Source organism: Aspergillus sclerotioniger, assembly GCF_003184525.1.
Source record: "Aspergillus sclerotioniger CBS 115572 chromosome Unknown BO94scaffold_7, whole genome shotgun sequence".
Taxonomy (NCBI): Eukaryota; Fungi; Ascomycota; class Eurotiomycetes; order Eurotiales; family Aspergillaceae; genus Aspergillus; species Aspergillus sclerotioniger.
Genome location: NW_020290997.1, coordinates 910,884 through 935,796, shown reverse-complemented (window position 1 = coordinate 935,796; position 24,913 = coordinate 910,884). Strand labels below are relative to the sequence as shown.

The 24,913-nt window shown below is 52.8% G+C and overlaps 9 protein-coding genes across 9 annotated transcripts; 5 read left to right on the top strand and 4 right to left on the bottom strand.

The window, feature by feature from the left end:
* Positions 1–29: 29 nt before the first annotated feature.
* On the bottom strand, positions 30–1,722 carry BO94DRAFT_554798 (putative diacylglycerol O-acyltransferase (DgaT); the record flags this gene model as incomplete). The annotated part of the gene is made up of 4 exons (XM_025613741.1): positions 30–229; positions 281–1,283; positions 1,344–1,426; positions 1,449–1,722. The coding sequence occupies 4 exons, from the start codon at positions 1,720–1,722 to the stop codon at positions 30–32; spliced, it is 1,560 nt and encodes a 519-aa protein (XP_025470042.1).
* Positions 1,723–1,997: 275 nt separating this feature from the next.
* BO94DRAFT_512358 (WD40 repeat domain-containing protein) lies at positions 1,998–4,769 on the top strand. The gene is made up of 4 exons (XM_025609810.1): positions 1,998–2,477; positions 2,572–2,687; positions 2,761–2,961; positions 3,028–4,769. Exons 1-4 carry the CDS (start codon positions 2,384–2,386, stop codon positions 4,432–4,434), a joined length of 1,818 nt encoding a protein of 605 aa, XP_025470041.1. The 5' UTR covers positions 1,998–2,383; the 3' UTR covers positions 4,435–4,769.
* BO94DRAFT_583511 (uncharacterized protein) lies at positions 4,661–5,129 on the bottom strand (the record flags this gene model as incomplete). Its single annotated transcript, XM_025615563.1, has 2 exons — positions 4,661–4,781; positions 4,840–5,129. 2 exons carry the CDS (start codon positions 5,127–5,129, stop codon positions 4,661–4,663), a joined length of 411 nt encoding a protein of 136 aa, XP_025470040.1.
* Positions 5,130–5,375: 246 nt separating this feature from the next.
* pex8 (putative peroxisomal membrane protein Pex17) lies at positions 5,376–7,807 on the top strand. Its single transcript, XM_025609055.1, has 4 exons — positions 5,376–5,510; positions 5,571–6,568; positions 6,621–7,069; positions 7,118–7,807. Exons 1-4 carry the CDS (start codon positions 5,437–5,439, stop codon positions 7,670–7,672), a joined length of 2,076 nt encoding a protein of 691 aa, XP_025470039.1. The 5' UTR covers positions 5,376–5,436; the 3' UTR covers positions 7,673–7,807.
* BO94DRAFT_573426 (protein-S-isoprenylcysteine carboxyl O-methyltransferase) lies at positions 7,691–9,071 on the bottom strand (the record flags this gene model as incomplete). Its single annotated transcript, XM_025614968.1, has 3 exons — positions 7,691–7,971; positions 8,047–8,849; positions 8,986–9,071. The coding sequence occupies 3 exons, from the start codon at positions 9,069–9,071 to the stop codon at positions 7,883–7,885; spliced, it is 978 nt and encodes a 325-aa protein (XP_025470038.1). The 3' UTR covers positions 7,691–7,882.
* Positions 9,072–9,497: 426 nt separating this feature from the next.
* Positions 9,498–10,170, top strand: BO94DRAFT_544303 (sugar O-acetyltransferase; the record flags this gene model as incomplete). Its single annotated transcript, XM_025613172.1, has 2 exons — positions 9,498–9,658; positions 9,753–10,170. 2 exons carry the CDS (start codon positions 9,498–9,500, stop codon positions 10,168–10,170), a joined length of 579 nt encoding a protein of 192 aa, XP_025470037.1.
* Positions 10,171–11,577: 1,407 nt separating this feature from the next.
* Positions 11,578–20,559, top strand: BO94DRAFT_532997 (putative ubiquitin C-terminal hydrolase). The gene is made up of 11 exons (XM_025611250.1): positions 11,578–12,585; positions 12,653–12,806; positions 12,876–15,615; positions 15,669–15,830; positions 15,882–16,628; positions 16,680–16,783; positions 16,846–17,042; positions 17,103–17,669; positions 17,734–19,869; positions 19,925–19,981; positions 20,045–20,559. The coding sequence occupies exons 1-11, from the start codon at positions 11,955–11,957 to the stop codon at positions 20,107–20,109; spliced, it is 7,560 nt and encodes a 2,519-aa protein (XP_025470036.1). The 5' UTR covers positions 11,578–11,954; the 3' UTR covers positions 20,110–20,559.
* BO94DRAFT_573423 (putative transcription factor TFIIE complex alpha subunit) lies at positions 20,521–22,486 on the bottom strand. The gene is made up of 3 exons (XM_025614967.1): positions 22,127–22,486; positions 21,964–22,059; positions 20,521–21,893 (listed from the first exon to the last, which is right to left on the bottom strand). Exons 1-3 carry the CDS (start codon positions 22,219–22,221, stop codon positions 20,711–20,713), a joined length of 1,374 nt encoding a protein of 457 aa, XP_025470035.1. The 5' UTR covers positions 22,222–22,486; the 3' UTR covers positions 20,521–20,710.
* A 294-nt stretch (positions 22,487–22,780) lies between these two features.
* Positions 22,781–24,832, top strand: BO94DRAFT_460753 (pseudouridine synthase PUS2; the record flags this gene model as incomplete). The annotated part of the gene is made up of 4 exons (XM_025607896.1): positions 22,781–23,006; positions 23,075–23,282; positions 23,348–24,556; positions 24,628–24,832. 4 exons carry the CDS (start codon positions 22,781–22,783, stop codon positions 24,830–24,832), a joined length of 1,848 nt encoding a protein of 615 aa, XP_025470034.1.
* Positions 24,833–24,913: the final 81 nt, after the last annotated feature.

Below are 24,913 nucleotides of genomic sequence, written 5' to 3'. Positions count from 1 at the left end.
TCAACAGTGAAAGGTGCCTCTCTCTACTCTCACATCCGGCTCACAGTACCATATTTCGCCTGCCAGGCAAAGAAGTACAGCAACGCCCCCAGAGGCTGGCCAACAAGACAAAAACTAATCCAGAATATGGAATTGCCAATCACTCTCCCCAAAGGGTCTTGGACTTTGTCCAAGGGGGCGGTCATGATGATCAGCGGTAGTTGAAACATCATACCCGCAAACGCCACGCCTGGCCTCGGTTAGTTCTCATCCAAAACCACAGCAGGAATGAATCTCATACCGATCAGATTATGCGTCGGAATACCCACGAGGACCTCGTGCAGAACAGCAGACAGCGTGAAGACAACTGTGCTCGCCGCAAGAGGACTCCATCCTCGGCCAACGAGCGGCGAATATACATGCCTCTTCATGAAGAGGTATACAGGCCGATTCCAAGACCGCCAGTACACCCCGAGACTGGAACTATTCCACCAATCAGTGTAGAACTCACGGTCCCCAAACCGCATCACCTCAGCCAGGGCATTCAGCAGTGCTTGGAAGAGCGCAAAGAACCCTGCCAACCAAATGACGAGAGAGATTGTCGAGAGTTTCATCACCCGCTCCAGAATAGATGCGATGTCCATAACGGCAATCTTGTCGATGGAATTTCGCAGGACAGGAGCCGCATACTGAGCCGACAAAAGCCAGATAAACACGGCTAGGCAAAAGAACTCAAACAGACGCTTGGCCACAAACGACCACCGGATGTGCGATGATCTGGGGTACACCGGCTGGTAGACTAGCGTGGGTGCGAACCAGAAGTATACCAAGTTCCCAAGGGTAATGTTATTGGGATATGGGCAGGATGCATAGATTTCCGGGAGGGCGGACTCGACAGATGGGTTGAGCAATGCCTCTCGGAGGTCGCGGTTGGTGAACGCATAGGAACAAATCTTGAACGACACAATAAGAGCCTGAAGCTCGCAAAGAGTGCCAATTCCTGGGTGGTGGACGTAGAAAAACACGACGAAGCTCGTAATTCCCAAACTAAGAAGGGTGTTTAAACAGTGGAAGAGCGCAGAGATCCACCAAGTGTTCTTGAAAATTCGTTGTTCGCGCTCATTTACCTCGGTTGGGCTGTCCTTCTTCTTCCGACCAACCATCTGCTTGGCCTGCTTCGCCGCGGCCAGCTCAATAATATAGGAGACGTAAAGATGGAATGGCACAAGTGCAAAGAGAGCTGACCCGAGCACGACATCCTGTTTCCGATAGTCGTGGCACCTGATGCAGATTAAAACACCATACTATCCCAAGTGGTTAGCTTGGCTTGTATCGATGAATCTTGTATCCCACCTGGGGCTTACTTTCATGAAGTTTTCGATGATCAGCCGGAGGTTCATCGCGACTAGTTCCGGGAACGACACATTAGCCACACACGGAAACACGCCTGTGGAGGATGAGAGCCTAACCCAGGACAATAACCATGAGATTCCGGAAGCCCAGGAAACTCGCCGTGACGTTGGGTTCGCGACTGAGGCTTGAATGCCGCACTCTTGAATGATAGGCTTCTACATGACGGTACTTGCTCCTCCTTCTCCAGTTGGTGTTGGTGGCGCCATTCGTCCCTTTTGGGGGTTGGCCGTTGAATGTCTTTCCGTTCATTGTCTTTAACGGAGGGGCTGGGAGGTCGCTGCCAGTGCTGACAGCCTCGGAGTTTCGTAGTGCCTCTTCGACAGCAGGCATTTTGGTCTGGCTGTGCAAACCAAATGAAACGAACGAAGCAGGTTCTTACAGGCGAGTCGCGTCACAGGCCCGAAGTATAGGGAGACTAGTCTGTCTGGCCTCGGTTCAATCCAATTGCGGGATATAGTTTCGAACACAGGACACGAAATCCCACCAGGGTTCAGCCTTCAAGACAAACATGACAGGATGAGCTCGGGAGGGGGGGGATGAAGGAGTAATTATGGAACGGCAACAGAGAAGAGGAGAAGGAGTAGCAGCGCGGCGGGGGTTGCAGGGGAGGAACGCATAATTGCGGCGTTGCAACGGCCTGGCCTCAGGCCGATCCAGGCCGTTGCGGGCCTAAAATTTATGGCTGCGGCGGCTGGCTTTGCCCCGGCCAATGACGATCGCCGGGCCAAGGTCGGCTGCTCATTATTCGACGCTCCGACGCCAACGCCAACACCAGAAGACAAGCAATCAAGCGCTGCTCCTGCTCCTGCTGCATGCGCGACATGGGCGGTTGGTTCTAGCTGGGGATCTTACCACCAGGTTGAGCGTCGGCTAGCTGTCATTGCTCCCCGTTTGCCTCCCCTGTCATGCTGGCGACTGTCTCTCCGATCTCTCCGCCATCCTTTCTCTCTTTCCTGCAACCCACCTGGGTTAGGTAGTACGCTTTGTCGCAATGGCCTTCTATGACGATCCTGGGAGTGATTCCCAGCCATTTGGAAGACCCCCAAAATCCTACGAGGGGGGAATTGCCGGACCGCGACGACCAAGTACGTGCTCTCCTGTCTACAGTCTCGTTGCGTCCATCTTTGTTTTACCCTCCGGCCTCATTTCCCAAGCGGTGAAGTTAACAACCGTTTGTAGGACTTGTGACCGACTACGGCTCATCGCTGGTACAATGGATGCGCAACCGGAAACCCCGATACCAAGGAGGTCATCAGCTCGAGGTGGAAAGGCCTAGTGCCAGCTATGTGGTGGATGTAAGTGCGACATGCTCTCGCGCATTCCTCACACAGCTCGTCGACTAACATGAGCGATGTTTCCCTTTGTTAGATGCTACCCCCACTCGCACGAGTTCACTCTCCCGCGGACACCATCCCAGTGCGACATTTACACCAGTCGATCGGAAAGTCGAAAAAGCCGATTACTGTCGTAAGATGGACGCCGGAAGGAAGGCGTCTTCTGACGGGTGGCCATACCGGCGAATTCATGTTATGGAATGGAACCGCCTTCAACTTCGAAACGGTCATGGATGTACGTGTCGCCTGGACTACAATAACATTATGGCTGGCGACCGGGGTTTCGCTGATGGTTGAATAGGCACATTACGATCAGCTGCAAGCTGGAGTAACTTCTTTAGCATGGTCTCACAGCCACGATTGGTTGATATCCGGAGGACAGAAAGGTGATGTGAAATACTGGCGACCCAACTTTAACAATGTCGAGACGATCGACGATGCGCACCATGACGCTGTTCGCGATCTAGCATGGTCTCCCAGTGATACCAAATTCCTTTCGGCATCTGATGACACCACCCTGAAGATCTTCGACTTCACCGCGAGGACTTGCGATACCGTTCTTACTGGTCACAACTGGGACGTGAAATCCTGCGATTGGCACCCCACAAAAGGCCTTCTTGTCTCTGGATCTAAGGATCACCAGGTCAAATTTTGGGATCCACGCACTGCAAGATGCTTAACAACCCTCCACAGCCACAAGAATACCGTCACTGCAACGAGGTTCTCTCGGGTTAACAATAACCTTCTAGCAACATCCTCTCGGGATCAAACAGCGAGAGTCTTTGACCTGCGCATGATGCGGGATATCTGTATCCTTCGAGGCCATGAGAAGCCCGTATCATCTTTAACATGGCATCCTATCCACAGCTCACTCATTTCTACTGGTAGCGAGGATGGCTCACTCCACCATTACTTACTTGACGAACCAAATTTGCCCTCGGGACAGATCCCTACGATCGCGCCATATGACAGTCCTGACCCGGCTAACACGCCAGCTCAGGTCATCTATCCTGCCCACAAGATACAATACGCACATGGTGCCACTATCTGGTCCCTTGACTGGCATCCTTTGGGCCATATTCTTGCGTCCGGATCTAAGGATAATTTCACACGGTTCTGGTCCCGGGCTAGACCTGGGGAGACTAGTTACATGAAAGATAGGTTCCACATCGGAGAGGAGGCCGCGGAGGCCCAGGGAACCTGGAGTCGGGGCTTTGGAAGGCGACAGATGCGAGAAGAAGAGGAACAGGAGCTTCAGGACGAGGCCGAGAGCTTGGTCGACCAGAGGAAACCTACTGGGATGTCTCTTCCTGGAATTCAATTCGCACCACCTGGCGCTGCACCTCAGCAAGACGGAATGGGTTCGTTATTGCCAGGAATTGGCGCTCCACAGCCTCCACCTCAGCCTGGGTTTTCCAATTCCATGCCCCAGATGGATCCCGGGCGTCTGGCAGCCCTGTTGTCTACCCAACCACCCCCTCAACAGAACAATTTTCCTCCGCCGGGTGGCTTGCCTGGGTTTCCCATGCACCCTGCCATGTCAGGGACCCCTCCAGTGAACGTTGACCTTGCGGAGCTACAGAAGCAGCTTATGTCCCAAGGAATATCTTTGCCGCACAATTTTGCCCCGCCGAACTTTCCTGGCATGCCCGGGGGTCTTCCCGGCCTGCAAGGGAGCGGTACGCCCGATCATGGATATGGAAGATAATCCCACTTGAGGTCTCTGATGTTCATACTTGGTAGGCCTGGATAGCTGGCGTAATGGCAGGCTTCTGGCATGGCATTTACATCCTTCAAGCCCCAGTCTTTCTCGAATGTATCATAGTCGGCTCCTAAAGGAAACTGCGCCGTCGAGCGTAATATGATGGTGATATGCGTGGGACCAGTTGTCAAGACGGCATGTCTGGGTGGTAACTGATGATTCCCGCCTTCGTTCATAGTCCACCTTGCATCGGAAAACTGGAGAGGATAAGGACCAACACATTGATACCACCCCATACAAGGGGGATCCAGGTTGACATTCTGAAATTGCCTGCTTCGTAGACCGCACCTAAGCTATTTGCCACTCAGTTTGACTTCCAAGATCTTATTGCGTAGCATCAACGGTACTCACACGAGGCCAATGATGCTCCCCGCTAAAAGCGCCTCAAGCCCCCCAATGACCATGTAAACCAAAGGAACGGCAAGGCAGGCCTTCCAGCTTCGGCACTGCATGGCCACAGCCCATGCCGCCACCAACAAATGACTTGCGCCATAGAAAATCAACGTCCAGTATAGGGTAAAACGCCAAATGTCCTCGTTGTAGTAAAGGTAATAAGCCCCGGTGCTGCGCGTCGGGAAGAGCTCATAAAGAGACGGGAAGGGAGGGGTCTGGTAGTTGATCGGAACTCGGTTGTTGGCCATTTGACTGCGACAAGGCTACCACGCCTATCAACACAGCTGATCGTAATAGGGTGAGGACCACCATGGTCATCTGCAGGGGGGGGGACTGGTGGGTATACACCACGGGAGTCCAGAAAGGGTCGCGATAAGATCCGAGCTGTGGTTTGCACGGTTTGCTTTCCGCGCAACTAACCTCGGCAGGTGATCTGGGGTTCTCCGCGGTATCTCTCTGGATGGGCTGCTCTCTACCGTTATCTTCCATACCGTCCCTTCAGCTTGTATTCCATATCCCCTTCATCAGCTACAACATTGCCGCTCCTCTGATAACATGGCGACCGGGCGCTCCTTGGGTGCCCTCCTACGATCGCTTCAGTCTTCATCCGACCTCCAGGATGTTTTCACGTAAGATAGCATCTCCTCCGCCTTTCGGCTGCGCGGACGCAACTGACCGTTCTCGCCTAGCCTGCTTCCCACGGCGACGAGTCTCTTGTCCGTGCTCGGCAACCCTTTGAACATCACCCTTCTTGCATCGCGGCTGCTGGCAGCTCCAGCCATATGGGACTATTCCGTCGATCTCCTCGCGTGCCGAAAGATTCTCAGCGTCTTTAATACTGCCGCCATTGCTATAGTACAGAGTGAAGCTTCGGATGATCCGAGGATACCCTACACCAAGCCCAGGAAGATTGAGCGCGAGGACTGGGTCAAAGCTGTTGTCAGTGGAGCGGATGAGAAGTCGCCACGATGGAGGCACACAATTCTGATCGGGGGAGTCCTGCTAGGGTTCGAAGGTCAAAATAGGCAGGGATTGCCGTGGCATGTTCGCAGAAAGCTGGAGAGGGCCCTCGTGACGGCGGCACAGCTTGCGCTTGAGGAGCTGGATCCTCGGAACGAGATGGATGGTCGTTGTGTCACAATGGTCCTGAACTACTGTTTTGAACTTCTCTCGGATTCCGAGAAGAGCAGGCTGGACTTTGACCTCTGGCTACCCGTCATGATCAATTCGACCTACGCATCACCCGAAGGTTTGGAGGGAGGTTACTTCTTAGGCACTGTTGATAAGGACGTCGTGGAAGCCCCCGGAAAGAAATTCCAGTGGTCAGCACAATCCGACACATTCGCCCGTATATCGGCGATCAGCTCCAGCCCTCTTGTGTCTGCGCTAGGCCCCCTCTCCCGACTCATGGCACATGGAATAGAAAACGTCAAAGATCCAGGTTTAATCGCTCAAACCTTGGATCACATCACAGATTTTGTGCGTACGCTGATGGTACAGTGGCGGTTAAACAAGTTGTCGGAGGTCGACCGAGCTGAAGAAGCAGAATATCTTGACCCCGAGTCCTTGAAGACCACCATCCCGAGCCTTTGGAAGTTACTCCGTAACTGCCTATATTCTATCGTCATCATTTTACGGGCTGTTCTGGGAAGGGTGATAAACGACCGGGTGCTGGCTGCCCATCGAAGTAGGTGCTAATCCAAGGACGGTCGAGCTGAATTGTACACTAACTGTTCCAGGCGCGCCTTTCCTATCGATGCAGGCTCTCCATATCCTGCGGAATCTTTACTTCATATCCTCTCGCATGGGTCAGAATGCGTCTTCGCAGCACATGTTTGTAACTCTCGCGGCTGTGGATATCCTCGCACACTATCCAGACCTAGCCGAGAATTTCCTGAGGAGCATCAAGCCCAGTGAGCTCGGCCAGATCCCCGACCATCCTATTGAGAGGTGTCTGGATCTATTTTTCCTCAACACTTCCGAGCTTTTCACTCCCGTGCTATCACCGGCATGCAGCGAAGAACTGCTCATCGCAGCTGCTGTTCCCTATCTCCCTGCCGGGGGGAACAACCATCTTCTCGAGATTTTCGAAGCTGCCCACAGCGCGGTCCTTGCCGTTTTCGCTATCCCGGAAAATGCGGCTGTGGCGGCCAAGCATCTTCCGTTTTACATCGATAACCTCTTTGCCGTAAGTGATCTTCTCACTAGTTTTGTCTCGGTCTAATTATCCGTTCAGGTATTTCCGGACAACCTGTCGGCCCGACAATTCCGTCTGGCTTTCAAGACCGTAATTCAAGTCACTGCGCCCCCGTCACCCATCGCGAACACACAACGCCTTCTACCGTCTATCCTACTCGAAGTTCTCTATGACTGGGCACTACATTCATCTGACCAATTGCTGCCCCAACCATCTCAAGGCGAGGGCCCTGATCTGGGCAAATCCGCGCCTGTCTCGGAACAAGCCGCCCTTACGCTCGCTCTTATCGACAGCCTCTGCTTCCTACGTGTCGAAGACCTCGCGGAATGGCTTCCTCTAACGGGGCATCTGCTCAACGCGGTCACCGGGCCGGACATGAACAAAATCTGCGTGGAGCGGTTCTGGGAGGCGCTGAGCAGCGGCGAGATGGATGTCGAACGGGCTCATTACTGCGTCACCTGGTGGAGCACCCTAGGGGGTCGAGAGCTCACCCTGTATGGGGCTGACCCCGGCGAAACTCCCGAACCCGATGAAGACCAGGGCGCTTACATGAGTGGTGCCATTGGCAGTGTCGCGCGGGAGAGCAAACTGTAATTATTCTATTTTGTGTTTGTATATATGGATCTTCCGAGCATGAGCCATGATAGCACGGCGTTTGGGGCTCTGATACCATTTAGCGATGACAATCCACCTTGCTGTACGCAGTATTGTACAGTATTATATGCCATTATGACCTCCATATACAATCCAATCCCAACCTCCCAAAGAGGGGATATAAAGGAACATAGATGAGAAATAAATCGATCAATGAATCCCAGGAATTCCAACCCAACTCCTCTTCCTATACTCCTGATACTCCTCTCCAAAGAAGGCAACTAGAAACCTCTCCTCCCCTATCCAAGTCCACGTTAGCCCAAGCCCAACTCTAAATCCCAACAAAGATATACCAGGGGAAAAGTGAGACTCACGATCAATTCTACTCGAGAAAAACCTCCACAGCACGAGCGCATACGCCCCCAAACAAAACACATTCCCCAAAACCAACTGGGTGCCTAACCCCCACCAAAAGAACCCAAAATAGCTCGGATGTCTGAACACAGCATACACTCCCTCCGTGACGAGGCGATGACCCTCGCGCCGTTTGACCTGCACCGTGTGGTTGAAATTACTTCCCGCCTGGGCCATGGCCACACTCCGGACGGTTTGGCCGACGGTCATTAGGACCAGGCCCAGAGCGACTTGGGCAACGATGAGCCGGGGGGTGAGAATGAGAGGTGTGGGGATGAAGTAGTGTGTCAGGAGACATTCTGTGATGGCGGAGGCGTGGGCGATGTGGTAGGTCCAGCCATTGGAGGAGAGGAGGTAGGCGGAGGTGGTGGCGAAGCGGGTGTTGTAGGTTGCGGTGATGTAGTATTCGAGGAAGTGGAAGAGGGAGAGGCTGGAGAGGAAGAAGGGGATGCGCCAGAGGGGGGTATATAGGGGAGTGTAGGTGGTGGTGATGAGGGTTAGGGTGGTGGTTAGGCCGAAAGTGGTGCCGATGAGGAAGGCTCGGAGGGAGATTCCGGAGAGGGACTTGCTGCCGTCGGGGAGGATGGAGGCGTCGATGGGAGGGTCATGGTTGATATTGTTGCCGTTGTTGGTGGGTTGTGCTGGTGGTGGTGGCCGGTAGGGTCGCCAGGTTGGGGTTCGGGGGAGGGAGAGGGGGAAGAGGGGGGGGATGGCGCTGATGCTGGTACGGGTGCGGGTGCGGGTTCTGGTTGGGCCATTGTGGCTGTCGCGAGGTTGATAGTAGTGGGTAAATTTGGTGGATTAGGGAATTGGCATGCTGGGGAGGTGGTGAGAAGTGGTGGTGGTGGTGGTGTTTATATGGAAATTTTGGAACAATGGCGGGAGTTGGAGAACAATACGACACATCGAGCCATGCGGAGGAGCTCCGCCGGGATGGCCCCTGATTGGTCAGAGTGTCGCGTGGTGGTCGGCCGCGCTTGGGCATGATTCGAGACAGTAGACGCAGCAGAGGATCATTATTGTTGACGACTAGGAGAGCAATTTTGGTCACGGATGCTACAGAATATGATTATGTTTCTTATGTTGTGGCAATTTTGGAAGGAAAAGAGTGGAGAGTTGGGTTCCTTCGATCCCCCATAACAGTAGTCTTGAGACGTAGATATCATGATCGTCGACTACAGGACAACTTACGGTCATCCAGTTTTTATTTGAGTGCATCACTGAGTCGACAATTGGAGGAACTTGGTAGCTGATCATCCTCCAAGTTGAACCACCCCCCCATCAATCTAGATACCTAGTGCGACCCCGAAGACTAGCGGAAGGCCTCGGTTACCCCGCCGAGACAAACCAACTATCCAACAAAGAAAGGGATCGATTACTACTATCCAGCTTGCTCAGTTCAACCACAACCATGGATCTCCAAGACAACAAGGATCGTATGCGCCGCGGGGAGCTCTACCATGCATTCGTCCCTGACCTCACGGCCGATCGGATCCGTTGCGCCAGTGCCTGTCGCCGTTTCAACAATGCAGGCGAAGTATCTCGTCGGCAATCACTCGAGCTGTGGAAGGAGTAAGTAAGCAGATGGGTATCTATCTAATCCACGCCTATGATTTTCCGACGAAATCAATGGACTATGGCTCCGCGAATGAGACCCTGCTGACAGGAATAGCATCGTGGGCGATGCCACGCCCCTCCCGCCGCCCAACGAGGACCCCGCCGAGGATGATAAGCTCTTGCAGAAATACCCGTGGGTCGAGCCTCCGATCCGTATGGACTACGGATACAACGTGAAAGTAGGAGAAGGCGCGTTTATCAATTTCGACTGTGTCATTATCGACACCTGTTTGGTGACGATTGGGGCGCGTACCTTGTTCGGCCCCAAGGTCAGTCTATATAGTGGTACGCATCCTCTCGATCCGGCCGTGCGCAAGGGGCTGGAGGGACCCGAGTCGGGCAAAGAGATCCATATCGGCGAGGATTGCTGGTTGGCAGGGAATGTGACCGTGCTGCCGGGGGTGACGATCGGGAAAGGCGCCGTCATTGGCGCTGGGAGTGTGGTGACCAAGGTAGGAATTATTTGATTTGGGAAGAAATATGGTTACTGACGAGTACTATCACCATGTAGGATGTGCCAGCATTTCATTTGGCGGTGGGAAATCCAGCCAGGGTGATCCGCAAGATTGAGACGTCGATGACAGAATAATTTACTATTTGTGCGTAAACCTGTAGCGGGTGTGGTTCTAGATCCTTAGATCCTTTCAGTCGTTGATATTTCTAGAGCCGTGAGTGTGACACTAGAAATAGCGATGGAGATAATTCTAGAGCCACGAGGATCTACCCAGTACCCACTAAGCACGAGCAGTAACACAAGCATTCTTTTCTGCTTCTCCCAAGCATGGTTGGGTGTTAATCACCATGATCGACAACGCAGTGGGGACGCAAAAGGACCCTTGGAAACAGGCACGGACTGGAGGAGGTTGCCAACTGTGCCGGTGACGGGACACTAATCGGATGCGCCAATGGGCGTACCCCACGCTAGGTAGAGAGCTTGTCAGCTTGAAAGCTTCAAGTGGAGTTGGGGGTCGATTAAGCTCCAGGGGAGGGGGCTCTAGCTAGGTTTGGAGTAGATGGATGAGGCGGGGGGGAATGCGATGTGCCCCTGCAGCTCCCCTGCCCAGGTACATAATGGTACATAGTATGTACGGACTAGATACATGTTTGGCGATGCGCATCCAGTTGGCTTCGCGATGGCCTCCGGGAGAATTTCTCCTAGGGCTGGCTGGTGGGGAAGAACTGAAAAGTGATGGCCAGAGGAATGCATGAAACAGGACCCCCCAACGAAAGAAATGTCCGAGAGACAAACGGATGTACCAACCATGGGTACTGGAGAGTAACACAAGCGACCAGGTGAAATAATGATGATAGCATTCGGAGAAGAGGGGGGGGCTGCTTTTCATGCGTCTTTATTTGCTCCGGGCCCAATGACACAGTTATTATTTATTTATCCTTTAATTTCTAATCATATGTTCAGAACCATGCCCCATCAATCACAGCCTACTTTACAGTCTAGACGGTGTCCACTATTTTCTAAAAGTGATTCAGCTGGTACTGTAGGTAGTAATTAATAGGTAATGATCAAGCATCCTAGGGGAGCTTCTCGTAAAGATACGCAGCCCACCACTGACCACCGCTTTCTTCCAGCGCTGCAAATGACAGTGGTGTAATCACCCAGAAGGAGGTCAAAGATCCAAAGTAAGAAAAAAAAAAAAAAGACACCTCTTTTTTTGTCTCTTTCTAAAAAAAAAAGGAGCCTAGAATTGAGGGGAGACCAATCGCGAGAGTTTAGCTGAAAGAAAGCGTTCTTTTCCAGGCTTCCCCCGATTCGCCCTGAAAGCCGCCAATCCGCTGCTCCACCGCAACGTCAGAGCTGGGCCTCGTCCGTCCTCCATTCATTTCTTCACTTACCTGCCAGTTTCCCTCACGCCCGTCCTCTAGCTAGCTGTTTGTTCAGCTTTGCTCGTTCAAGACCTGCATTTCCCCTGGGGCCTAGACAGCTACTTCTTGACCCATCGTTGTCTTTTACAAACATTCTCTCTCTCCCCCCCAGCTGGATTCCATCCTTTCCCGCATTGTTCTTATCCGCAGCAACACGGCTTGCTTCTCTTTCTCCTCTGCTGGTTGCTTTGCTCTCCCTCCCTCACTACTACTTCGCTCCCTTTCCTTGTCCGCGGGCGCTCAATCTCCTACGCTCCTATTTCTATCAAATCCCCCCGGTTAAATCACTCCCAATCCTTCTTCCCCCCGCTCCCCCATTCACTTCGTTGCCGTGTTTCTAGGTCCCCATCGAACGGGCTAAGAAAATGTCATGGCAGCTGCCCCGCTAGACAGCTCTAGCACCCCGCCTGACGCTATCTCGACTGACTCGACGCGTCCGCTCGGCCATCCCATGGAAGAGTCCGACCCCCAATCCACCCGGAAACGTCCTCGTCTCGACAGTGGAAGCCGCGCCTGTGAGTCGTGGTCCGCTTCCAACGAAACTGCCGCTTCTCGACTCTCCAACCATATCCCGGATGCTCCTGCCACAACAGCCCAGGAAGCTTCTCCATCTTCTCGCCCCGCCAGCCGAGTGGCCATCAAGCTGAAGCCTCCCACTTCTGGTGATAAAATGGCGTCTGCTCCTGAAGACTCACCGGCCGAACATTCCAGCGGCGATCTCCCCGCTCCATCCGCGGGCGAGGCCGGCGTTGACATTTCTACCGCCATATCGCTGTCATCATCACCTGCACAGAGCCCGGAAATTGAAGTGGCCGACCTGGAGGATATGGATCAGGACCCCAATACCTCCAGTTGGAAATCGCTGGGTGAGGCGATGCGGGAACCAGAAACACCAGACGTGGTGCAGCTACAAGCGCCTCTGACGGATACATTCCCAAGGATTCACATGGGAAACGAGTTGCGGGAGAACCTGGAGGAGATTTGTGCGATAATTGAGAAAGGTAAGGAAGTTGTCCATCTGTTATGCCAGGTCAGCTGTTGCGGTATTCAGACTGATTCTCTTTGTAGGGTCGCAGCACGATATCCCAGTCTTTATTGCTGTGAAATGTTGGCTAGATGACGTTGCAAATAATTTGGATCAGTTGACATATGAAGTACTGGCGGAGGACCGGGACTTTTGGGAGGAGCTTCCCACGGTCGTGGATAGCTTGTTACGCAGAACGTAAGTGATCTCTACCTGCTGTTTTTTAAGATCGCCATAGAGTTGGCCCCAGCACTGACAAGTCTTTAGCTCAGAGTTCCTACCGGATGAAGGTCGAGGGCCATGGACTTGCTTACAGGAGTTTTTCCTCGACTATGCTCAATTAGCGCTTCAGATCGTGGGCTTGGATACCTTTTTATTAACCCAAGTCATGGAAGATGCAGATGCACAGATGTCAGATCCATTGTCGAAAGCTTACCTGCCGTCACTGGGTTGGGTTCTGCAGCTGAACAACATCCCGTTCTTCCGTGCCATGGAGAAGATGCATGGGTCTGAAGTTTCGAATCTTCTTGCTCGTACCAATGATCAGGTCGCCTCTTCCCCCTTAGATATTGTCCAGCGGTTGTCCGAACATGCCGTTTGTATACTCACTCTCATCACCCGGTGGCCTCAGCTATCTACTTCCTTGGTCTCGATTGTGACTATCGTACACAACCTACTAGAGTCAGGGAACGAGCGGCGGAGGTACCGCGCGGACGATGCTCTAATGAACTCTTCGGTCTACTCTCGCACCATGAAACGGGCTTACACTTTGATCCGCGCTGCGGATGATAAGTACCAGACCCACATTACCAAGAAGTCGCCTTGGGTGTCTAGTGATACGAGCGAATCCATGCTTCGCCTCATAGCCCATTCATACCTCACGTTATGTCGCCGTGATCCAGACTTCTCTTCGCAGATCGCTAACGATCTCGCGATACAACTTCTAGAAGGCCTCACGCCCGATGATCGTTCGTACATCATTCACTACGGCTGGAAATTTGCCGTCCTGAAGAAACACATCATGGATGGACGAATGGAGCTACGTGTTCATGGTATGGAAGCAATGCAGACGGATCTGGTCAACGTATGGAGGCAACACATTCAGAACAATCCCGATGGCGTTGAGCACCCTGTGGTCCAGTACCTTGTGGGCTTTTTACGACAAAACCGGATTGTCGAATACATTGTGGGGATTGATTCTCACCCTCAGCTGATTAGCAGAAGTGGGAACATTGTCGGATTCCTGGTGGTCACGTCCACATATACCGATGCTGACACTGACACGATATGGAAGACGGTAACAGAGAGCCCAGATCCGCGAACAGTGTCCGAAGTGCTAGGAATGCTGGGCAAGACTTTCCATATGCATCTGCCAACTTCGCCTGCCTTGCTATATCTGTGTTCCAAGCTGCTGGATCTTCCATTGTCTCGCTTCGATGCACGGATGATAGACTTCTGTGAGCAGCTTCTTCACCAAGTGCGAGAGAAATATAGCGACAGAACTCGTCGTGACCTACAAGATCAGATTCATGTCGATGCCATTCCGTTGCGCTTGTGCGTGCGTTTGATTCGTGAGAGTGCTGGCGCCGATGATTTGCCTGTCGAACACAAGGCCCTTCTCCAAAAGTTTGCGGGTGCTCAGCTTAGTTCATTCATGGAAATCGGCCTGAGTGAGGTGGACAAGATGGAGACTTATGAGCAATGTCTTCAAGACATCGCTGAAATGAATCAGTTCACTGTTGGCAGCATCCAGGCCTTGAATGCCCTTCTTACCAACCATGACATCCTTGAGCTTCGAAAGCTTGCCGAGGAATTTGATCTGACCCGCTTGGTGATCACTGAGTTGGCCCAGATGGTGGGCATGGACCAGACGGACTTTACAGATCCTTTTTCTCTAACCGGATTCTCTGCGAGGATTCAAATGCTAGCCCGGATTATTGATATGGTGCCTGACTCGATCACCCCGGAACTTGGTGATTTGCTTTGGCGCAAGGTCTTCATGTGCAAGACTCTTGCACAGCAGGGTAGAAGAGCTCTTTGGGATATGCTATGCGGAACTACCCGGTATAGCGCCCAAGCGAACTCGTTTATTGAACGCTGTATCCAGGTCTACTTACCCGAGCTCTCGCCTTCTGAAGACTACCTCCCCGAGGTGCTTCTGTTTGCAAAGCAAACCATTAACTACGAGGTCCGTTTTAATCCTCCACCAATGGCCGGCGAGAATGAAGTTGTGACAATCCCGGGTATGGATCGGATCTGGAGCTTTATTCTGACTGCTCCGCCTGGTACGATTGAGACGGATGCGACCGCTTTCGCAATTGAGGTTTACCTCGACCAGGGCGTGATCAACCGGTCTCCACGTTCTGCTGTTGAGGCTACTCATATCGCGCTGGTGGATCGTTGTGTCGACCAGCTCAAGTCTGCCGCGTCGAGGTTGAAGGCATATCGCGGGGATATTAGCACAACTCAGGACGAACCAATGCAGGAAGTGGCCTCCAATCCTGACATGGTCCAAGCAGAGGAGCTGAGATTCAGCCGCTCATTACTTTTTCTTCGCCAGTTCCTACAAGGCTTGCGGAGTCGTCCCCAGTACAGCCCGCCCCAAAATTTGCCGCCCGACTTACCTGGCAAGCCTGTTCAAGGGGAGGTAATCGATATCCGCTATCAAACTTTCAATGGCGGCACCCAGTCAAAAGTTCGCACATTGCCCATCGGAGATCTGTCAACTGCAGCGGAGCTTGTTGAAACACTCGTGCGTGTGACTGGCTTCACTAAATTCAGCACGATATCTGGTGGTCAAAGGACTGACCTTCTTGAGAAGCCTGATATGACCATTCGGGACTTGAAGCTCGGCTCCGGATTACTTCTCATCAGGCGAGATTCAGACAGCCGCGAACTGGCGCTTGCCGGTAGACGTCAGTCTCTGACCCTGGTCGATTCTGAGGTACTCAAACACTTTGACGATCTCTACGATCTTCTCGTACTCGAGGACCACTTAGCACGAGAGGTGAGTTATCCAGACCTCGAGCTCTTCCTCTGTTCTGACCACTCCTGTAATAGATATATGATTTTCTGGTCGTTTTCCCGCCGCAAGACAGGGTTCTGCAATTGGTGAAGTCCGTCGACAAGACTGAGGACGACATGTTCCCGATGGACAAACCGTATAGCCTTCTTTACTCAGTAAATGCGCTTTCTGTAACCCTACGGGAAGAGTCTCTCGAGGTAAGGGCACGGTGCCCCTTTGGTGTAATTTTGACTAAGACTCGTTACTAGGCGTCACCAAATCAAGAATGTGTGTCTCATAGCGTCAGCGTCCTGGTTTCTGCCTTGACGCGCCCCGCGATGTCAGATGCTTTGGGTAGCAGCCCCGCGAAGCTTCTGTTCGCAACTCATATGGTCGAGTGCCTTCTCTATGCTCTTCTGGTACGACCGGCTCTCCCAGGTGAAGCCTCTACAGTACCAAATCCAGCGGCATTGGCCCAGCAACTCTTTCACTTCATGGAAGTGGCGCGACGTCTACCAGGGTCCTATCTTCCAGAAACTGGAATTGCCAAGTTGATCTGCAACTCATTCGCCGTGCTGACTGAGGGCTCGGTGCGGGACCTTAGTTTCTGGGAAGCCATCAAGCAGCAGGCACAGTTCGACGAACTCCTTCGCTCACTTCTTCTGGAGGAACATCGTCAACCAATTCGGAAAGGCATCGCGGAGAATGTTGCTGTCACTTGCAGTCCCTCCAAATTGCTTAGAAAACCATCAAAGTCTGTTGGGTCAGACACACAAGAGACACGAGGCGCATCAGCGTCTGATAATCCTATCCGGATTGAGATTCTTGCGACAATCTGGGACGCTTTTGTCAAGACTTTTCCGGTCACACTAGATCATGCGCGCCAGTGTCAGGAATTTTTCGAAATTGCCAATCTGGTTTTTCGCTCGGTTGCGGAGAGGTCACCACATGATCTTGCATTCAGCGAATACTTGAAACAGTGGAGTGCCACCATGCTACGCCATCGGACAGAAGAGGTAGGCCCCATCTGAGATATGCTTTATCGAAGCTCTAACAATCTCTTACAGTTTGTTGGCCGCGAGCCCGTGGACCATCTTATCTTGGGCTTTTCTCGTCTTCTGAGATTGTGTCTGGACCTGGCAAGTTCCAATGACACCACAGTGGATACCTCGTAAGTTCAGCTGGCTCAAGGCGAGACCTTGTATACCTTCTTTTCATAGACTGACTTCGCAGCGACCTCGCCGAGAGCCTGTTCGACCAGTACCTCTTTCCCGACCTTTCACTATCCTCCACCGCTGTTGTCGCACCCCAAATTCCTGTCATGCACGGGCAAACCCGCCAGGAGCTGTACAGTATCCTGTGTCAGCTCTGCAGGGTCGACGAGGACTACTCGAAAATTGTGGAGCGTCTTGAAGAGATCATTCCGCTAGGTTTGGACTCCCAATCGTCACCCCGCCCTTATTCAGCTTTTCTTGCTGATACCCACTCAGAGGACTACACTTATTCGCCCTCTTGGGGGTTTGACCGTTACAAAATGATCCGATCACCAGAAGGCTATGCCGGGCTGAAGAATCTTTCCAACACCTGCTACTTAAATTCTCTTCTGACCCAGCTTTTCATGAACGTCGGGTTTCGTGACTTCATGCTGCAGCTTCATCTTGATGATCCAGAGGGCACCCAAAGGCTGCTCTTTGAGACGAAAAAATTGTTCGGGTACATGCAGGAGACGTGGACCAAGAGTGTCGACTCGCAGGCATTTGTTGACACGATACGCACGTATGATAATGAGCCGATTGATGTTACCATCCAGATGGATGTCGACGAGTTCTACAATCTCCTCTTTGACAGATGGGAGGCCCTGATCTTGGATCCAGAATGTAAGAAAAAGTTTCGGTCGTTCTACGGCGGTCAGTTGGTCCAGCAAATCAAGTCCAAAGAATGCCCCCATATCTCCGAGCGCCTTGAACCGTTCTCTGCCATTCAGTGTGAAATCAAGGACAAAGCGAGTCTCGAAGAAAGCCTACAAGCTTATGTCGAAGGAGAGATCATGCAAGGAGGTAAGTTGTACAGTCGTGCAGAGTGTATACGGGGCTTTCTTATTAACGACTACTCTACTCGCAGACAACAAGTACTCTTGCACATCATGCGGGCGCCATGTCGATGCCGTTAAACGAGCTTGCCTGAAAGATGTGCCCGACAATCTCATATTTCATCTGAAACGCTTCGATTTTGACATGGTGACAATGTTGCGAAGCAAGATCAATGACGAATTTCAGTTCCCGGAATTCATTGACATGAGCCCTTTCAAGGTTGAATATCTCTCGGACCAGACTGCTGAAGTCCAGGAGGACGTCTTCGAGCTCGTCGGTGTCTTAGTCCACAGCGGTACGGCTGAATCCGGCCATTACTACTCGTACATCCGCGAGAGACCTACCACTGATGCCAGAGGCTCATGGGTCGAGTTCAATGACTCCGATGTTAGCCGATTTGAGCAAGGAAAGCTTGCAGATCAGTGTTTCGGTGGATACAACGACTCCCTGCAGTCCTCTGCCATGGGCCAGGTCCGGTTCAACAAGGTCTGGAACGCGTACATGTTGTTCTATCAACGTGTTTCCAGCATGGAGGCAGCGAAGACGATCTACAACCCCACGAAACCGCATCACCCTGTACGCGTGCCCTTGCCCGTGGCTCTTGCGAATCATATCGTCATGGAGAATGAGATCTTCATACGGACTTACTGTCTGATGGACCCATACCATGCGCTCTTCATTCGGTATCTCCTTTCCATGCTTCATGAGACCAAGGAACCCAGGAGTGAAAAACGGTCCAAGCTAGACAAGTCTATGATTTTTATCGCCTTAGACACACTCGAGCAGTTGCTTTCGAGGGCCCGGGAACTATTAGGTCTTGAGACATTTGTGACTGAGATCCTGGGGGTCATTACCGACGTACCGAAGGCCGCTTATAGAGTCCTGCAGTGGTTCGAACGCAAGCCGGCAGCGATCCGCAACTTGATCCTCAGGAGTCCCCACGCCGCTGTCCGCAACAGTTCGATGAGGATTATTATGTGTGCTCTTTCAAAACTGCAAGATCTCCACCAGAAGGCGGATGACGGGAGTACCGACAAAGAGAAATGGCAAATGCGATACCTGGACGGCTTCGAGAATGTGGTAGGCACATTGGATGGCCTGTGGTCGACCCTCTATACTGCCAGCCGCTCATGGGACGATTATTTCGAGTTCTTGTTATTACTTGCAAGCTTCGGGCAACACGAGGCCGGCATAGTGCTCAACAACGGGTTCCTTCTCAAGTGCCTTGAAATCGTGTGGCTTGAGCATGAAGATTCGAAGCGGCTGAGGCGCCAGTACGCTGTCTTTATCAAGTTGATGGAGAAAGGCCGAAGATTTTCATACAAGAAGCTGATGGATCTCTTGGCTTTGCTATTGGCGCATATCGACCTCACCGTACCACCCAGTCCGGATGACAAACGACGTACTTTGCCAGATGGCAGGTACACTCTCACCACGATAGAAACTGCCCTAATCCGTCCACAGGGGAAGAACAAGGAGCTTTCGTTCCTTAAGATAATTCTTACCCATAACAGTAGTCCAGCGGCGTGCAGGAACATTGTCAGTCACTTTGCGGATGCAGAGCCCGACGCTGGCCTCACGAATCCGATCTGTAAAGCTCTGGAAGAGGGCCTTAGAGTGGCACCTGCTAATCTCTGCGCTCCATTTCTGGAGGCAACATTGATATTCTGTCGCCGAGGTCCTGACGAGACTAAAATCGCCGACTTGATCGACTTCGTCTCTAAAGGAGTCGAAACCATCAACAACAGCGGTGGCCGTGAGCATCTCTCGTTCTTCACGAGCATTATGGGCAGCCGCAATGACCGGCTTGGACTCAACGAAGCCTGGTTCTTGACTCGTCTCATCGACACCGTGCCCGACTGGGCTCCCACTCTGCTCATTTTTCCAGAGAGAGCGGTCCGAAACATGACTCTGGAAGTCCTGAGGCAGATTCTGTTCAGCGGCGAAACGGAAGAAATGGGCGACGATTGGCAGACGCATCAAACTGAAGTTGCCAGAAAGTTGGTCCATGCCAGCGTTGACAGGTTGCGGAAAACATACGTCAATGTCCCCGGGTGTAATGTGGAATCAAGATCTGTGGAGTCCATCCGCACCGTGATTGAGCATTGCCTGAGCACGTACTTTGGAGACAGCGAGGAAGACCAGGAGGCTGTTTTACAGGCTCACGGTACGTACTTCAGGAAGCAGAGGTTAGTTGATTGCCACTGACAGAAGGCTTTTAGAAACGATCGGAGCCGTTGAAGACTTGGTTGTTGATGTGCCAGAAGAGCTGGCGTCTGGTAAGTATAGCATTTTGTCTCCATCTAGATTCTAGGTGTCCAGGCTCTAATTACCTTGTATAGAAGACTGGGAGGATAACTCCGTTATGGCCAGCGATTCGGAGATGGGACTAGCGGGTTCTCCGTAACCCTGCGTCCGGCAATGCGCTGAAGTGTTTCACTTGTATCACATATGAGAGACGAATTTATGATAAAACGCTTTTTGTGTGCTTATGGCCTGCATCTATCGGCGTTTCCTTCCCTCGGCTCTAATAGAATTGGGCCTTTACTTCCGTTCCGGCTACTGTTGCTTTGCGTGTCGGTTGCTTTTCTCGCGATGCCCTTTTGTTTTCATACCATGTGTTAATCTTGCGAGGACTGTGTAGTTGTTTTACAAGGCCTATTGTGAGTTTTCTGGGAGAATGCTGGTTTCTGCAACCTTGCCGTCATGGTTTCATACACCCGATGGAGTGCCATTGATAGGCGGGTAGTTTGATTAGACACGCCATGCTTCGGAATGTGATACTGCACACGTGTTGGCTCCAAATCTGATATGACTTCTGAGGACTTTTTATCCATTCCAAAAGGACTATTCTAATTTTACATTCGTCTATCATACGTCTTGGCTGCCCCGGAACCGGGTCACGGATAAACACATATTGAGTGCCCAGTGTAGACGTCTTGTATGGAGTAAAACAGGCGCCAGCGCCCATATCAACGCGACAATTAAGGATTGAGATGGGGCAGAGTTTATACATCTTCAAACTCCTCGTCGTCATCCTCCTCGTCATCCTCGTCCGACTCTTCCTCTTTCTTGACCTCAGGCTCGACCTTGAGTTTTTTCGACGCCGGCCCTTCATCCCCGCCCGTGGATGGGGTGGCCACCGCCGTCTGGGAAGCGCTGACACTCGAATAATCTGTGTCCAGCTCCCGCTTGATTCCCATCGAGGAGCCCGTTGTGGGCATTGGCGCACTGGTTGGCCCACTAGCACCACCAGCCGTAGGAGCAGTATTAACCGCTGGAGAGGCGGCATCGCTGGCAGACACACCTCCGACGTCCTCGAATTCCTCGTCAAAATCGTCGGAGTCTTCCTCGGCGCTGCTGGCATCCTCCTGGGCCTGGAGAGCCTTTTCGCGCTCCATCTCGGCATAGTACGCGGCGACTTTGTCGTCCAAGGCATCCATCTCCGGTTTGCGGTCTTTGTCTTCTGACTTGATCTCTGGTTTGATGTCGAGGTCTGTCTCGGACTTGACGCGAGAAACGTTCCCGGCGGAGGTGGACACGGTCGAATGCGTGTGCCAGACTGGTAGGGCGTTCTGCTTCTCAACTGCGGCTTTGCGCGCCGCTTCGGCGGCTTGTTCAGCGGCACTTTTCTCGGCGCTAGAAGTCAGGGAAATTTCCAATGCGGCGGCATCGGTCTTGGTGTTGCCACGGACGGCTTCTTGTTGCTTGGAGGGGACGATCACAGCTGCGCGGGTCGGGTGAGTTTGCTGGTTTCGAATCACGTCGACTTTGTGGTCCCAGGCGGTGTCGAAATCATTGGGGGGAATCTCGACGGTGTCGATTTGCTTGAGTAGTTTAAGCATCGTATCTAATTGGTTCATAAGTTTGCTGTTCTTCTCGTGGCCGGTCCGGTCGATCCCCTCGGCGCCTTTAACGTCCTCGGTGCGTTCGAGGATGGCCCCGCAATTTTGGCACTCAAAGCCTTCCTCGGAGTAGAGACTGAGGACGTCCAGCTCGGTCCATTCCGCGCTGCATCGGAGACAGATGTATTCTTTTCGTTCTTGGCTCGGCGTGTACTGCGCCTTGATGGTCGAGGTTAACTTGGATACTTTGTACTTGATGGCGTCAATCACCGGGTGCAGTGGAATGTAATAGTATTCGCGATTGACGGGGCGGGTTGATCCATCGCGAATCTCTGCGCGGGTGTTACTATGGGTGGGAGGGCGGTTAGCTGGGCTTTGAGGGTGCTGGTGAGGTGAGGTGAGAGGGTGTTGCATACACGGAGATTAAACGGTCTTCGCGCAACTTGGCGCATAGCTTGCGGAGGTCTTTTTGTTGCATGCCAAGCAGAAAGGCGAGATCTTCGGCGTGGAGACTGGTGAGAGTGATGGTTAGTATGCAAGGTTTGTAGGGTTGCGATGACATCGGAGTGCGGGACGTACACGGAGTGGATGAAGAGCGCATCAACTACGAGGATGTGGCGGGTCTCGTAGAAGGCGCGGACAACGCTGCGGATGAGGGTGTTGGCGAGGTCCATGGTTGGTGTTGGTGAGGTAAAATACAAAGGGTATCGTGGGGTAGTCGTCAAGAAGCTGAGATGTGTGGGCGCAAGCGGCGCAAATGTCGAGGTCTTTTCGATGTTAAGCTCGGCGCCGCAAAGTCCATATGCTTTGTTGGATGACGGCGGGGTGTCGGAGGCGATGCGGACTGGTAGATGACCGGAATTGGTTGATTGATGTTGCGCAAGATGACTAGGGTTGACTATAAAGCGAGTGAGGGTGGGTAGTGAAAGGATGGCGCTGCGATGGAGGAATAAAGGTGGAAGACGAAGACGAAGATGAAGATGAAGATGAGGCCGATCTGGACACCTGAGGCAATTTGTTTTAGACACCTGAACACCTTGATACCTTAATACCTGAACATCTTGAAACCTTGACACCTTGACACCTTGACACCTTGACACCTTGACACCTTGACACCTTGACACCTTGACACCTGAGGCATTACAGTCCGCATCGGGCCTAGCCCCGGGGGCCGGACGAAGGCAATGCGGCAAAAACCCGAGATGGAGAAGAGCATCTCCAGCAGCTTTTCCCATGCCCGTCCACATTTTCCTGCGACGCTCTCTGCCCCCCCACCTGTCTTCCCACGGTGCGCGTTTTCCCCTTCGTACCTCTCAAGTCCGGTTCTTTTCTTTCGACTACCTGCGCTCGCTCAGGTCTCGTCGCATACCATGGACAATAACGAGGGAAGATCTCCGCAAGCCGGAGGCGGAGCTGATCGAGGTCGTAAGAAACGGAATCTGGGAAGATCCGAATGGAGGTATGTTGTGCAGGTCCCGTCCTGGATATGTTTTGCGCGATGAATTGTCTGACATCCAGCTAACCTAGCAAGTCGGCAAATGGTAGATAAGAGAGCCCGTCACGATGCTCAGCAGGAGACGAAACGCCGGAAGATCGAGAACGGAGAGGAAGTCAAGGCCCCCGTTTACGCTACCGAGTTCTCCAAGGAGGATATCGAGAGCGAGCAGCGCCGCCCGAAGAAGAAGGTCGCTGTGCTGCTGGGTTATTCGGGAACGGGGTACAAGGGCATGCAATTGTATGATCTGGAGCCCGTCCGGTTGATCGCCAAGGCATGTGTGGGCCGATGCTGATTGTCTATAGGAGTGAAACGGAGAAGACCATCGAAGGAGAGCTCTTCGCGGCCTTTGTCGCGGCCGGCGCAATCTCCAAGGCCAACGCAACCGATCCGAAGAAGTCGTCGCTGGTGCGGTGCGCGCGTACCGATAAGGGTGTCCATGCCGCCGGAAACATTGTCTCCTTGAAGCTGATCGTCGAGGACGATGACATCATTCAGAAGATCAACGAGAAGCTCAGCCCTCAGATTCGCGTGTGGGATATCCTCGTCACGAACAAGTCGTTCAGCAGCTACCAGTTGTGCGACTCGCGCATCTACGAATACCTCATCCCGACGTACTGCTTCCTGCCGCCCCATCCCAGCACTTACCTGGGCAAGAAGCTCGTCGAGTATGCTGAGAAGGAGGGCGACCTGGAGGCTTACAAGGCGCGACAGGAGGAAGTAGCTGGTTACTGGGATGAGATTGATGACCAGTACATTCGGCCTATCCTCGAGAACACGCCCGAAGACGTGCGCAAGCTCGTCGAGAAGGTGCTCCACCTTAATGATGAGGATCAATCCGCGCAGGACGAGCTCTTCGAAAAGCAAGAGAAGCCTGTAGACGAGGAAACCACAGCCACCGAACAGCAATCATCAGAAGAGAAGCCCACCGCCGAAGCTGACGAGGCCGAAGAGGCCCGTCGCCGCCAAATCTTCGAGACCGTCAAGGCCATCAAAGCTGCGTACCTCAGGGCCAAGAAGGCCTACCGGATCCCGGCCACCCGTCTTGCTCGCGTCCAAGAAACTCTCGACAAGTACGTCGGCACGAATAACTTCTTCAACTACACAATCCAGAAGGTGCACGCCGATCCGTCCTCGAAACGTCACATCAAGTCTTTCAATGCCGCCGAACCCATCCTCATCAACGGCACCGAGTGGCTCAGCCTCAAAGTCCACGGCCAGAGCTTCATGATGCACCAGATCCGCAAAATGGTCGCCATGGCCGCTATGGTTGTGCGCTGCGGCTGCGATCCCCAGCGCATCGTCGAAACCTACGGCGCCAACAAGATCGCCATCCCCAAGGCCCCGGGTCTGGGTCTGCTTCTCGAACGGCCCGTCTTCAACTCTTACAACCGCAAGACCCTGGAAACCGGCAAGGATCCCATCAACTTCGACAAGCACGCCGACACGATCAACGAGTTCAAACAGCGCGAGATCTACGACCGCATCTTCCGCGAGGAAGAGGAATCTAATGCGTACGTTTCATCCTCCCTTTCCCCATCCTAGTCATCAATAACCCAACTAACCATCCCTTCCTTCTCCCCAGCTTCTCCGCCTTCTTCGGCCATCTCGACCACTACTCCCAAGAGGAATTCCTCTACGTCACGTCTGGTGGCATCCCCGCCGCCAAACAGGCCACGGTGCCTACGACCGGTCCCGAGCGGAAGTCGCAGCGCGAGGCGCTGGCAGAGATCGAGGGCGGATCCGATGACGAGAGTGCTGCCCCGAACGGCGGAGAGGAAGGTGGTTAGTCAGATTTATGATCTATAGATATTCCTCTCGAGTTAGACGTGGCCGATGTGTGGGATATGTATATATATAAGCCATCCATT